The sequence below is a fragment of the Gobio gobio genome (assembly GCF_949357685.1).
Source record: "Gobio gobio genome assembly, chromosome: 8".
In the NCBI taxonomy this organism is placed as follows: Eukaryota; Metazoa; Chordata; class Actinopteri; order Cypriniformes; family Gobionidae; genus Gobio; species Gobio gobio.
The window spans coordinates 28,972,556-28,987,130 of NC_137114.1; the positions used below are offsets into that span (position 1 = coordinate 28,972,556).

The 14,575-nt window shown below is 38.3% G+C and overlaps 1 protein-coding gene across 1 annotated transcript in view; it reads left to right on the top strand.

The window, feature by feature from the left end:
* The window catches only part of gpr4 (G protein-coupled receptor 4), a 30,223-nt gene extending 15,648 nt beyond the window's left edge, over window positions 1-14,575 (top strand). Inside the window, exon 2 of the mRNA XM_079824157.1 lies at window positions 10,123-14,575. Coding sequence (XP_079680283.1) covers window positions 10,529-11,623 — 1,095 coding nt within the window. The 5' untranslated portion in view covers window positions 10,123-10,528 and the 3' untranslated portion in view covers window positions 11,624-14,575. The remainder of the gene's footprint in view (window positions 1-10,122) is intronic.

The window sequence follows — 14,575 nt, forward strand, 5'->3', positions numbered from 1 at the left end:
TATGTTATTTTTCCCACAAAAACAATGTACACAGTGTACATCCCAACTAACACAAAGTTGTACATACAGTGGTCTACATACAAAACAACAGAAGAATTTACTGTGTACAGTTACAGTAAAAACTAAAAATACTATGCTGCTCCAAAACTGAAGCGCTCACCTGTTGCCCTTTAATGCTGAATCTCTGTTTGCTAATTGTAAAACTGTGTGACAGGTGTTTGCCCATGTCAGTGTGTTCCTTGTGAAAACAAGAGATTTTCTGCATGAAAATTGTGCCAAATGCAGAGAATTGAGTGTAGTGTTTTGAAAAAAGTGTGTTTTAGATTTAGAACTGCAACTTGAGTGTAAAGCAGGAATTGTGCTTGTAGTTTAGCGGAATTGGTTCAGGGGGTTGGTGCATGAGTTACATGTTGTGGTCATTGTGTCTCAAATACCAGTATTTGTGTGTAAACAATTGAGGAAAAACTGTAATAATAAGCAGTTTAGTGTTTGCTGCCTGGCCTTGTGCTCACTGAACTATTAATGTGCTCACTGAGCTATTTAACTCGATCAGCTTGATTTTTCTATCTAGTCTGTGATCTACAAACACCATTGCTGAATTGGAAAGCGTTTTCAAACTGTCAGATGGCAGCATCAGTGGGCATGGTGCAGTGAATGACCTGGTTATGCCCTCAGGTAGACACCATGAGTTTGTGTCCTGCCTAGCTACCTGCTTATTCATCATGCTGAGCAGTTTAAGACCCAATTGAATTAGTTCCCTTTCAGTTGCCCAATGTTCTCGTGTTAAAAGCCTCTGCTGTTTGAACAGCCAGGTGCGTCCTGGCAGTAAAAAAGTTTCGTTGGGCTTCTTGCACCACTATCTTCATACTGAAGTCACCATGTCACACTTAAAGGAGACAGGTTTCAAAGAAAACGACCATAATATTCATCACTGGTGGTGACCCCTTCATCAGCTCTTTTGTACTATTGGCTAATGCAAACCGCAAGACCAGAATGCTGTAAGTCTGTAATTACATTTATCTTCGAATGATTCCGTTTTTTCCATTAAACCGTCACTTAAGGACAGGAAAGACTGCTGGAGGGAGAATATGTCTGGATAACATCAGGAATATATTCATCTGACACATTGACTTGTTTTGCAAAAGTTTCTATTATTCAAGTGTGTGTGTGTGTGTGTGTGTGTGTGTGTGTGTGTGTGTGTGTGTGTGTGTGTGTGTGTGTGTGTGTGTGTGTGTGTGTGTGTGTGTGTGTGTGTGTGTGTGTGTGTGTGTGTGTGTGTGTGTGTGTGTGTGTGTGTGTGTGTGTGTGTGTGTGTGTGTGTGTGTGTGTGTGTGTGTGTGTGTGTTATTAAATTAGTTTAAAGTGTACTGGCAGAGTATAGACAGTCCCTGTTCTTTCTTTCTTTTTTTCTTTTCATAACATGTCCGACCGTAATTGCCTTTGTAGTTTTGTGGTTAATATCTAAGGAAATACATAGCAGGTGTTGCACCAGATCTGCATGGTGTTACAAAAGTTTAGAACGCAATGTTTCATTTTGAAAGCTTCTGTGGGAAAAGATAAGTTGACTTGCTTTGAGTATGATGTCTATCATGAATTACAAAAAATATATTGTATATTTAATATAAGTTGCTTTGTGACATAAATGTAAAATAACTCAATTAAATGCCTTTAATATAGTATCTATAAATAGAGGGGCAACTATAATTATGCATATTTGAACAATTAATAATTGCCTGAAATAAATAATTAGAGAAATATTTAATCTTAAAGCAACATTTCACTCAAAAATGGTAATTCATCACAAAGTATGATATGAATCTACAAGGTGATCTTTTTAATCATCTTTATGCCATAACTAGTTTATTTTAAATGGTTTTACGATGTAATTAATGTTTAGTAAAACACATTCCATAGGTCATAAAATGTAATTGCATAATAGTTGTAGAAAATAATAAAAGTGCTGTTTGAAAAAGTTTTAGATTGACTATAGTATGTAAATTATGATAAATAATGTGTAGATATTTCAATGCCATAAGATTTACTAAATGGTGAAAAGTTGCATATAGTGTGTGTGTGTGTGTGTGTGTGTGTGTGTGTGTGTGTGTGTGTGTGTGTGTGTGTGTGTGTGTGTGTGTGTGTGTGTGTGTGTGTGTGTGTGTGTGTGTGTGTGTGTGTGTGTGTGTGTGTGTGTGTGTGTGTGTGTGTGTGTGTGTGTGTGTGTGTGTGTGTGTGGCATGTTTTTGTGAAATATCAGGACACAAATGTGTATAATGACATGGGTATGACATAGGTATTACAAAAAGAGGGTGAAATATGAGGAAGTTCCCCATGTTCCCCACGCGCGTGTATTACCAGGTAGAGATTTTTATTTCTTTGAAATGTATCAGCAATTGGTTGGATAGCAGGGAAAGGTGTCAAATCTCACCCGTCAACAATCTAGGAAAAGCAGTTGACCACAGGGCTTGACCTCCCCTTTTGCTGTATTCTCCAGGGCTAGGCATGAACCTGATATGACAGCAGTGAAAGCAGTAGTCTTAAAGGACAGGACAAAAGTGTTTCTTTTCTGAATTTTATGCATATTTATTATAGTTGACCAAATGGGTTTTTTAATGGTTGACGCCAATACCAATATGAGATGTTAATATATTATTGAAGTATGTCATACAGTCTAAATACAGCAAATACGATGTACATATATTGAACAAATGAGCACTTATTTGACTCTACTTTCTCAAAATTCACTAAAAAAGGTAAAAACAGAAAGTGTTCATTTTCCATTGAAATTGCAATGTTTATTTGCAGCTGCTTCCACATGTGTTTTTCCTCATAATGTGTCATGTAATAACTGTGTTAGGCTTGTGATTGTAAGCTTTGCGTGAGAACTGGAGAGAACTTTTAGTATTTAATATGATGACTTTTCTTGGAAAGAAATGTTTTCTGAGATTTCAGGAACAATTTTGAATCACTCGCCTGTTGCAGAGCTTTCCACTTTCGTGGAATACAGGTCATTTTCTGGTGTTTCCTTGTACCACCTTGCCAAACAGGAATTATTGGAAATTATGATAAATATATATTTAGATTTGAGTCATCTGTTGGCACCCTTGATATGAGCTTCATATAGCAAGGTTTTATCTAGCTTTAGATCTAGCTGTCCTTTTGTCCTTCCCGTGGACATTTTAATAAACCTCATTTGACCCCGATGTCTGTTGCACGTCCAGGAGTTTTGCCAGGCCTGGCTGTTGTATCCTTGATCTGATCTCGCACTAATGAGTGAATAAATGAATAATCAGTTGCTTCTATTTTGGATTCAGCCTTTTTTCTGGATGCCTCTGTCTTTCTCTTCCTCTCTCTCCCCGTCTCTCTCCAGCTCTTTCATTAAGAAATAGCGGAAAGACCGGTCTCTCAGCACCTCCTGATTGGAAAGCTGCCGGCTCCCCTCTTCAAATACTAACTGTATTTGTTATTGTGAGGGTGCTGTGATAACATTGGGGTCTTTCCCATCAGACAAGGAAGGGGGGAGATTCGGGGCAAGACGGGTCTTGTTAAGGTTGTTGTGTTTACACTCATTACTTAGCATGACCCCACAGGGCGAACCACAGGGACGACTGTCACAAAACATAAAGCTGTTAATAGCTAAGATACGATCCATCTGGCAGCATCTGAGACTAGTTTTGTCACTCTTAGTTATGCAAGTCGTTACATCATTATGTATGCAATGGTTTGTTTTAGAAGGTGTTTCCGCATCTTACTTTACAGAAACCTTCAATTTGTTCTTCAAACTGGACAATAACAGCATTTGTCATTTCATGACAGAGCCAGTGCCTTGGGAGATCAGGTCATTCAAGGGTCAAGTTTCCAAAGCCTTCCTTTTCCTATTAATTTTCCCTGCACGTACCATATCTGTCACACACACACAAAAAGTGTGTTTCACACAACAAATCGAAAACTGTATCCACAGGAGTGGATAACAAAATTGACATTTGTGCCGTTGGGAATAAGGCTGATTTGATTAAGATAATTACCGCATTTAGACGCACTTAAAATTGAACCTAATTAAACAGGCTTTCCTCGGAACGTGATAACATTTTGCAAGAATGAATTATCATTTATTTTTAAGTACGCAGGAAAACCATGTTTTCCTGCCTAGATTCTGTAATAGATTATTTTTTGAAATAGCGATAGCTGTTGACTGCTCACACTAAATGCTTCTTATGCAATATGCTGTACCCTTGTGCTGTATTTCCTAATAGACCAGAAACATTTGCCATAAAATAAGTTATCTATCTATCTATCTATCTATCTATCTATCTATCTATCTATCTATCTATCTATCTATCTATCTATCTATCTATCTATCTATCTATCTATCTATCTATCTATCTATCTATCTATCTATCTATCTATCTATCTATCTATCTATCTATCTATCTATCTATCTATCTATCTATCTATCTATCTATCTGCCTGCCTGCCTGCCTGCCTGCCTGCCTGCCTGCCTGCCTGCCTGCCTGCCTGCCTGTCTGTCTGTCTGTCTGTCTGTCTGTCTGTCTGTCTGTCTGTCTGTCTGTCTGTCTGTCTCTCTGTCTATCTGTCTATCTATCTATCTATCTATCTATCTATCTATCTATCTATCTATCTATCTATCTATCTATCTATCTATCTATCTATTTATCTTTATATCTATTTATCTATCCGTCCGTCCGTCCGTCTGTTCTTTCTTTCTTTCTGTCTGTGTTCCACAGAAAAAATAAATACAAGGGTGAGTTAATGCTGACAGAAGTTTCATTTTTGGAAACTGTCCTCTATCTCTGGTGAAAATATGATGCAAGTGTGTAGTCACTGATGCTGACAGTTGCCAAACATTTTGTTCACTCAGTGTGCCATAGTTGCACAAATCATATTTTGGACACGTCCCAAAGTTTTGATTTTGAATATTGTGAAAATAACAGTATTTTCTTAGCGATATAAATAGCAATATTTTGTAAATAGTAGTTAGATGCTATTTGTTTTAAGTGTAAATAGTTATTAGATGCAACCAGACATTGATGATGACCCGACTGGACATTGGTGGGCGTAGATAGTGTAAATAGCCTTTGCCAAGAAGGAGGGCTATTTGCATTCATTGCAATTGCTAATAGACACTCCGTTTAATCAAACACCTCCTTTTGCTAATCATTTGCTGAAAAAAAAGAAAATGTTTTTAACAGTTTCAGCCCCTATTTTGTGCATTAACCATGCATTATATTATTAAATTTGAATCCATACAGCTTCCATTTCTTTTAAAGAAATGTCAGGTATCTGCTGGATTACATAACTGTCAGAGAGAATGGAGAATTTGTGAATTAATCTGACATTTTTGTCTTTGTGCTGACCTCAACACTGACCCACCCTTACAGCCATAAAAACATTAAACTAATGAGTAGCCTAAGGAGAGCCAATAATTTGAGAACTTTAAATAATGAGTAGGCTACATGAAATAACCCATAAATTGTTTGTGAGCTTTAGCTGCGAGCCATGGCCATTGTTACAATGGAAACTTAATCACTCTGGTGGTCTAACACACATAGTGCAACCGGTTTCAGGTAATGATGTGACTCAAATTTTGAGTAAATTAGAGAAAGCCAACATCGCAATCGTATTAGAACACTTCCATTTCATTATCAGAGTTTCACACGAATGTTTGAGCCCTGCATTTCAGTTGCAGACAGAGCAACTATTGACTACCATAGTAGGAAAGAAAAAAATACTATGGTAGTCAATAGTTGCTCTATCTGCTTTGTGACAAACATTCTTCTAAATATCTTCTTCTGTGTTCAGCAGAACAAAGAAACTTGAGGGTGAGTAAATGATGACAGAATTTTCATTTTTGGGTGAACTATCCCTTTAATTGTATTCAGTTAGTTATGCAGCTCTACTACTATTATTTGTGTTATGGAGGTTTTCTCCAGACATTCCAATTCTATTGAGCGGTCCTCTTTTGATGTTTTTTTCAATGACTCCATGACACTTCATGACGCTCTTTCTCATCTCATTAGAGACTATAGAGACTCTTTTTTTTTACTCTAGAGCGTCAATACTGAGACATGCGTGATAGTATCACTGACCACTACTGTTGTGCCGATGTCTCTGATTATTCATGGCCTCACTTCCAGGGTGATGGGAGATTGGGTCCGACATCGCTGTGCTTTGTTCATTATTTCCACCTGGGAAAATAAAGGAACAGGGATTTATTCTGTGCATTATGTTGCCACAGTGATCATGGACAAAGGCCAGACATATTTGTTTACACTGTGTTAAAAGATCTTCTCCTTTTGTGTAATGCAAACTTTGATATTATCAAGAGTTGTAAATGCACACAAACTGCACATTTTAATCTGAGAGATCTTTCGTTGTCTGTTCTGTCCCCCCCTCACTTTTTATCTCCCAACCTGAGTGAAAATGAAGTCGGGTTGACAACTTTCCAGTGGTTTACATTCCATCATGTTTAAATCTTTCTCAACCTTTAGTGCTTTCTGTTTTTCTCTATTAAAGGATACATTGTTATCTGCCAATTTGAGGTATTGGTATTGGAGCAGAATGACAGATTGGATTAGGTCAGTGATTTTTAAGCCCCTGTTGGCGTATCAGTCACCGTTTCTGGCCCCAGGCAGGGGAGCAGACCTCTGTTGTTATCTCATATTTCCTACTGATTGAAAAGCATCAGGCTCATAAGCAATATCTCAAGACTGGTGGCACACAAGGGAAGCTCTCTGGTACCTGATCTGTTTGTTTCACTGTTTTTGACTGGATGCTGTAATGGTCGGTGACAGACATGATTAGGTGTTTTTACCACATTGCAAGCTTTGACTTTAATCTCAAACCTTTCAGGGTCAGAAATTGTAAAGTTCGGGTCATTTTTAACACTAGGTTTAGAATAAAGATAAGTCATGTTTATTTCCTAAAACAGTGCAAAATTGTTTTTTTGAGTGTGTGTGTTAGTTGATTTGTCTTGTACCTTATGTAAAACAATAGTCCATTTTGATTTTGGCTTTGCAACATTGACAAATATGCAAATCACAACAACAGGATGATTCTATACAAACTCCTTTTAAGGTCAACCAGTTCACTGGTATTCGTAAAGCTCCAAGGCAGCTATTCTCAGACAAGAAAAAAATGGGGAAATGCTGAAATCTATGTGTTAGCAAAAATTGTTTAATTAAAAGTATTAAAATATTTAACATTAGTATTACACTCAAAAAAATAACTCTTTGAATGAACATAAAAAAATCATGGAAAGTATTTCCACATGATTAACTTGCTTTATTTCAGCATTATGCAATTCTGTTATTACAATTTAATGTACTTACATTGGGTCTTAAAAACTTAATTTATTAAGGTTGATTCAACTTATTTGCTATGGTTAGGCACAGCTTAATTTAATAGTGTCAGCCCAACTAATTTTCAATATTTTGGACAACTAATTTATTTAAGTTTGCCTAACAAAAGTGCTTAATGCTGAAAGAAAGCCATTTAATCACATGGAAATCCTTTCCATGATAATTCAAAGAATAGCTTTTGAGTGCATTTACAAAACCTTTTACAATATTTGATTGATTAGCCAGAAGATGGTTTTGTTACATCCATGGCATGCCCAGAGTAGTTTTTTTTTATTATTAAAACAACTTTAATAGTTATTAGTAGGTCCTCACCCCAAGCACATGCTCTACTACACTTCACCACAATGGTAACCTCCAAAAACACTAACATAACACAAACTTTTTAAATACCAACATAGCAAAACATTAAGCATTAAAAAGTCTCTCAATTTTCTCATCTTGTTAAAAATGCATTAAATTGCACTTTATTTAAACATTTACTCTCTGAATTCAGCCCCTTTGCAAAGCATGATGGGAAGTGAAAGTCTTATTTCTTTGGGTTACTTGATTGAAACATGTTACTTCAAAATGAAAACATCAAGTTATGTCAAAGAGTAACGGTTTTAAGTCAGTTTAACATGAATCAATTACATTTGAACCAGAAACCTAATATAATGGTGTTAAATCAAGATGAATTGCTTAAATAAAGGGAACAGCATCATAAATCATTTTTTGAGTGTATAATGCTTTTAAAATATTTGAATACTTAATATTATTTTAAAAGCAATTTGTGAACAGATACATGCAATGTTATATTTATAAATCATGAGCATTGTTGGGGTAATGCTTTACAAGTATTCTCCTGTCCCCATGTTGACAGAAATCAGGAGTGAGGAGCAGAGACGTTGTGTACGCTGTGTAAACATGATGCTTATTGTAGTTCTAAATAATGAGCATGTATAATAAATGTGAGCATGCATTTACTTACTTCCACAAAAACAGATTCAGTGTTCCTGAAAATGAATGAAAACAGTGAAATGCAAACTTTGAATATTACGCAAATCTGCAATAGTTACACTTTAAGTTACACAAATATGTATTTAATATCACTTTATTAACCAATGTCTTTGCTGCTGACCTTCGATGATCCAATTTAACTATACTAATAAGCAAAAATTACTGTAGTTAAACATAACATTGTGTTTCTTTTTTGGTTTTTATTGCTGGAGTAAAGTGTTGAACTTTCTTCTCCTGCGTCCTATTCTTCTGCAATCCAGAATGGCAGTAGCTGAAAGGTTTGTTTGAGCTGTGCTCTCTGCTGTACAGGCGTGAATTTTTCTTCAGCCTGAGGCTTATTCATTTCACTTTTGGTGTGAAAGGGCATTTACATCTGATAAAAATAGAAGGGGTTTTTTTTGTTTAAAAAAAAAAAAAAAACAAGCAAACCCAGCCCACATGAGAAAAAGTAATGCAAAAGTAGCGTAATCCATTAATTTCCATAAAAAGTAACTAAATAATGCAATTAGTTCACGCCTGTACAGCAGAGAGCACAGCTCAAACAAACCTTTCAGCTACTGCCATTCTGGACTGCAGAAGAATAGGACGCAGGAGAAGAAAGTTCAACACTTACTCCAGCAATAAAAACCAAAAATGAAACACAAATGTTATGTTTTTACTAAAGTAATTTTTGCTTATTCGTATAGTTGTCATCATGGCTCAGTCTGTACATTAAAAATGTAACCTTTTCAAGGAAAATGTGAAATCTTAGTTTTTCTGAAATGGAAAACTTTTCGGTAGGACAAGATGAGAGCAAAATTATCAGATTAAACTGATCGGTTTTATGGTTTAGGAATGTTGTCCTGTTATCCCTAGAGCCTGCATCACATTGAGTCATTTCTTCACATTGTTCAGCTATTTCCTTTGAGTCTGAACACTGACTTGCTTTGAAGTTATAATATTAGTTACTACCCAGTTAGTGTGCTCACTAGCATCTCTCACTTATCTCTGATGCACAGCCACAGTGTCTATGTGAATCTATAAATAATCGGAAGCAAACAGCAATGTTGGTTTCACTCCAGGCACTGTAGTGCCACATCACTATGGTTTAACAACAACACCATTTACCAAAGGGCTGCTTGTTATCCATGATGAGTAACAGGAGCTTTACACCTGACAAATGATGGAAGTGAAATTGGAAAGTGTATATCTGTTATGCTAGCAGAAAAATCCACATATCGTTGAGGCCCTTTTTTCAGGAATACTGAAAGGTTTTGTAAGAGTGGTTTGCATGTGCACAAAACATATAGGTCACCTAGCCATAAATCAAGCCATAATGTTCTGCTCTGGTTATTGTACATCATGTTTCCTCATGCTAGCAGGTACATATAATCTGCTTGATCTAAGGAGAGAAAATACCTCCTGCATACCAAGACCTGCACAAATGCCTGTTCAGAAAGAAACTTCCACCTAGAGATTCTGTACCAGCAGATACAAACCTTGCAAACCAAGATGGAGCTTTGTAATAAATGTTAAATCAGTTGAACTCCAAACAAACAGATGCTAATGAGAGACTGACCAAGGTTAGAGGCAGGAATAGGAAAACATACGCTCATTGTATCACAAAGCATCTACATAATCTAACAAATACACAGCCCTACCCTGGATTTCTCAACAATAACAAAGATCACAAAAACAATTCAGCCACTCGTAAATAATGAAGCATGTGACTTCTAAACCTCACATAATTGCTCTTTTTCCTCTTTTGCAGTTGGATGTTGTTGGACAGACCAAAGAAGATTAGTCACTGTGCGACCTTCAGAGATGGAGTTGACCATTTCATACTGCTAAAAAAAACCTGACCCTACCAGAGACTTCTCCAAGGTGATCATTTCACAAGGATTAATGGCATGTTCTCTTGTGGTTATGTCTTTGACCTCTGAGCCCTCTGAGAGGTTAAAACACTAGCCATGAAATGTGGTAGAGACATGTGACACGTCAGGCCCACCATGCTAGAGCGGAGTGGGCTACAGTGTTGCTGTCACTATACAATACATGAAAGCAAAACGGAAACCTTTTGACTTTCTAGTCTCATTTTTAAACATGGCTTGATTTGGACCGTAGGAACCTCAGCCAATTTCAGTGATTATATAAGTCTCCGTGGAAGCGAAGAGACCATGTGTAACATCTCAACCTCGTGCAATGTTGACTCAAACATAGACCAGTTCTTCCAGCCGGCTCTGTATATTATCGTCATCGTCCTTGGCTTCCCCACCAACTGCATGGCCCTGTGGGCCGCGTACCTGCAGGTCAAGCAGAAGAACGAGCTGGGGATCTACTTGATGAACCTCTCGGTGGCTGACCTTTTGTATATAACCACTTTGCCACTTTGGATCGACTATTTCGTTCACCATGACAACTGGATCCACGGTCAAGTGTCCTGCAAGCTCTTCGGATTCATCTTCTACACCAACATCTACGTCAGCATCGCCTTCCTCTGCTGCATATCTGTGGATCGTTACTTGGCGGTGGCTTATCCCTTGAAATTCGCTAAAGTCCGCAGGATCAAAACAGCCTTACTGGTCAGCGCCGTTGTATGGGTCACCGAAATAGTGGCTAACTCTGCGCCTCTCTTCCACGATGAACTTTTCAAGGACCGCTTCAACCACACCTTCTGCTTCGAGAAGTATCCCATGCAGGACTGGGTGGCCGGGATGAACCTTTACCGCATTTTCCTCGGCTTCTTGGTGCCTTGGGGTGTGATGCTGGCCGCTTACAGAGGCATCCTGAGAGCCGTGCACGGTAACGTCTCCACTGAGCGACAGGAGAAGGCCAAAATCAAGAGGCTGGCCCTCAGTTTGATCCTCATTGTCCTCCTCTGCTTTGCTCCCTACCATGTCCTCTTGTTGTGGCGCAGCGTGCTCTTCCTCAGCAACCCCTGCGACTGTGGCGCCGAGGAGAACTTGTTTGGTGCTTATCACGTGACTCTAGCGCTCACCAGCCTCAATTGCGTGGCGGACCCAATCCTCTACTGCTTTGTCAATGAAGGGGCCCGTCATGACGTGGGCCGGGCCCTGGCCACCCTCTTGGGTCTCTTCCAGCGGGGCCAAAGCCCAGAGGCACTTATGAGGGCATCCATCACCGTAGAGACTCCCCTGGCCATGAAGAAGCCCGATTTCTACAGTGAAGTCAAAACCAATGCCTATAAAACTGACATTGAAGTACTCAAAGACGAGTGCCTTCAAATGACCATTCTCAGTGTTAAAAAGTGAAGTTAAATGTCAATTGTAAATGTAAATGTCAATAGCAAAATATTAAACCAAGTGCAATTTTAAAGCCCAAAGAATACTTCAGTTTTGACATGAATGCATAGCGTATGTGTACAGCCGAACGTCTTTCAAAATGTACTGCATTCGATGATGGACAAACACACTACACATGTGCACTAGAAAGTTTCATCTTTGTCCAGTGTATGTGCTATTCCTCTCCAGAAGTTATGACCGATAAAAAAAATTTGTTTATTGCATGTATCTCTTAAACCCCTCACAAGCTCTTGTCAACATGGTCGTATATTGTTGTTGTCATCTCCGGTAGTTTGTTGTTCTGTCTCATCTGTTTCTTTTTCAACTGTGAAACAAAGGGGCAGGGGCAGTGTCGCCACTTTGTGGGCAAACTAATTACTGCAAAAAAATGAATGTTCGAGCTGCACGTACAGAGTATATATTATACATGTATACACACATACTATGCTGATGATTAAATGTACACCGCGTACACTGTACACATACCCTAGTGTACGCGTAAAAAAACCGAAGTATACTTTTGGCTTAACCAACAGGTTCTGTGGAGCATAAAAGAAGGTACTTTGTACAATGTCTGTGTTTTGTTTTTTTCCCATACAATGAAAGTCATTGGGGTCCAATGGTGTTGTTTTGGACCCCATTTACTTTCTATACAAACCATACAAGAACAAACAAAAACAATTGACACATTGCTTAAAGGTGCCACAGAATGCTATTGATACAATATTTTAAATTGTTCTCTGATATCTACATAGACGGTATGTGGCTTAGGTAAGGGCAAAAATACTCCAGATACGGTTTTACATGTCCATTTACAACCCTAGGATTTATCCCTAGAATGAAATAGGCTGTTATTACCTTATTTGGAAGGGTCATGAATTGATGAAATGAAATGATTTTTCATTTTAGTCTCGTCTTTTTTCGTCAGTGATATTGCCTGTTTATATAGTCACTATACTTTAAGGAAGTTTTGGTCATCTCGTCTTGCTTTAGTCATGGAAAAAAAGGTCATCAACGAACATTTTCCGTCATATTTTCGTTAACGAAATGAACACTAGTCAGAGCAAACTAATAACTTTGAATTAAATTGGTGTGGTATCCTGTTATAGATAAACATCAACCATGCCTGTTGACAGTTCTGTTCTGTGGGAAGGGTATGAAAAGTGCTCACATCCCCTGCACAGCCTGGAACATAACATTTATATCCATGATCTGCCATTTTCGCTATTGTCCTTGCCAGGGGCAATGCACAAGATCCCGGGCCCTATGCATAGGCAGTCCTGATGGGCCCCCATGTTCCTATAAATAAAATATATTCCAGACTTTTCAAGGGCCCTCTCTCCCCTCGGGGCCCTGGTAATCAGTACTGGTTTTATCCCCAGTCCGACGCCCCTGGTCCTTGCTTGCTTCTTCACAATACTTCATACAAGAACTTCTGATGATTCGGCAGTGCAGGCCCACGATTATACAGCCTGACCTAGAACATGGGCTGGTATATGCAAATTTTGGGTGCGTTAACATTAAAGCGGTACTTCAGCGCTGGGAAGATGAATGTGTATTTAAACTGGGTCATTTATGTAGTAGAAATGTGAAATGAGAAATGTGGTGCCTTCTAGACTGAGAAAAGACAGAAAATGTATTTTTGTCTCATGTGGATGAAAGACAACAACTACCAGAATGCACTTGCTTCGCTGCCCAATGAGGCCACTCCCAAGCCACGGCTACTGGTTATCACTTCCCCACCGTCGTTTTGTTTTTCATAGTAATACAATAATTTCGTTCAGTTAGAGAATAAACACTACAATTAAAAACTGAACATGTCTTTTCAATAAAGTGTGAGTGAGCCGAACGAAAGTCACGGGACAATCGCAGCAGTCGAACTAACTCCTTCTACTGGCTATATTTGCGTCATCGGAGGATTTTTTCCAGAAGTAAAATGCATAATTCTCTCGTCTCAGGGGGATATGAGGGGGGAAAGTACCATAATTCGAATATACTACGGCGTATCTACTGATACAAAGCTTAATGCTAAACCGCTGAAGTTACCCTTTAATGATCCCGACTGTTACGTCACAGTCTGTTATCTTGGGATTTGCCTGTTTTTCAGTGGTCTTTTTCATGCAACAATGGTGTTTGCGGCTCATGGTATGTCAGTTCCAAGTACAGAACTCTTTTTATTCAACTATGCCAAGGTAAATACAGTTTTCCATTCTATGGCACCTTTAAATCTTTTGTGTTTTATTAAAGAAAAGTGAAACAACATGAGGGTGATTAAATGGTCACATACTTTTCATTTTGGGCAAACTATCCCTTTAAGTGTAAATACTTTTTGGGGCCGCTGTACATGAAAGTGAATTTTCTGAAGATAACTATACCAACTCCAATGTGTACCTCAAGCTTTACCCAGAAAAACTGTCTCTAATGAGCATTACCTGATGTCAGCGAAGTGTTGATGTCAGAATCCCTTCTCCTCTTGAATGTTTTATATGTACATGCCTGCCATTTGTGTCTGTTCTTATAGATTTTGAAGGAACTATACTGTTCTATTCCTGTTTTGGCATTATTGGTCATTTTAAACAAGTCAAACAATCACAGAAAACACAAATACCGGCCGGGTTTAGGTGACATGTCTAATATGCTGTGTAAAGTCTTAACAAGATTCTTTAACAAAACCCGGTCTGGAGGAGCGTGTTTCTCTCAGCCATCTCTTGTTTGACGTACTTTATGTACAGTGGCCCACTGATACCCAAAATGGAAACAGTTTCCAAACAATGGGCTTTGCTGTTGTTTACATTTTTTTTCTTCATTAGGTCTCCAGGTGCCCTGTTTCAGCCTACCAAACTGTAAGTCCTGAATGTCAGCAGTGAGAAAGTGCAATGTAATGGATTTGCTGTTATGCCAAAATAAAACACATGTCAGTCA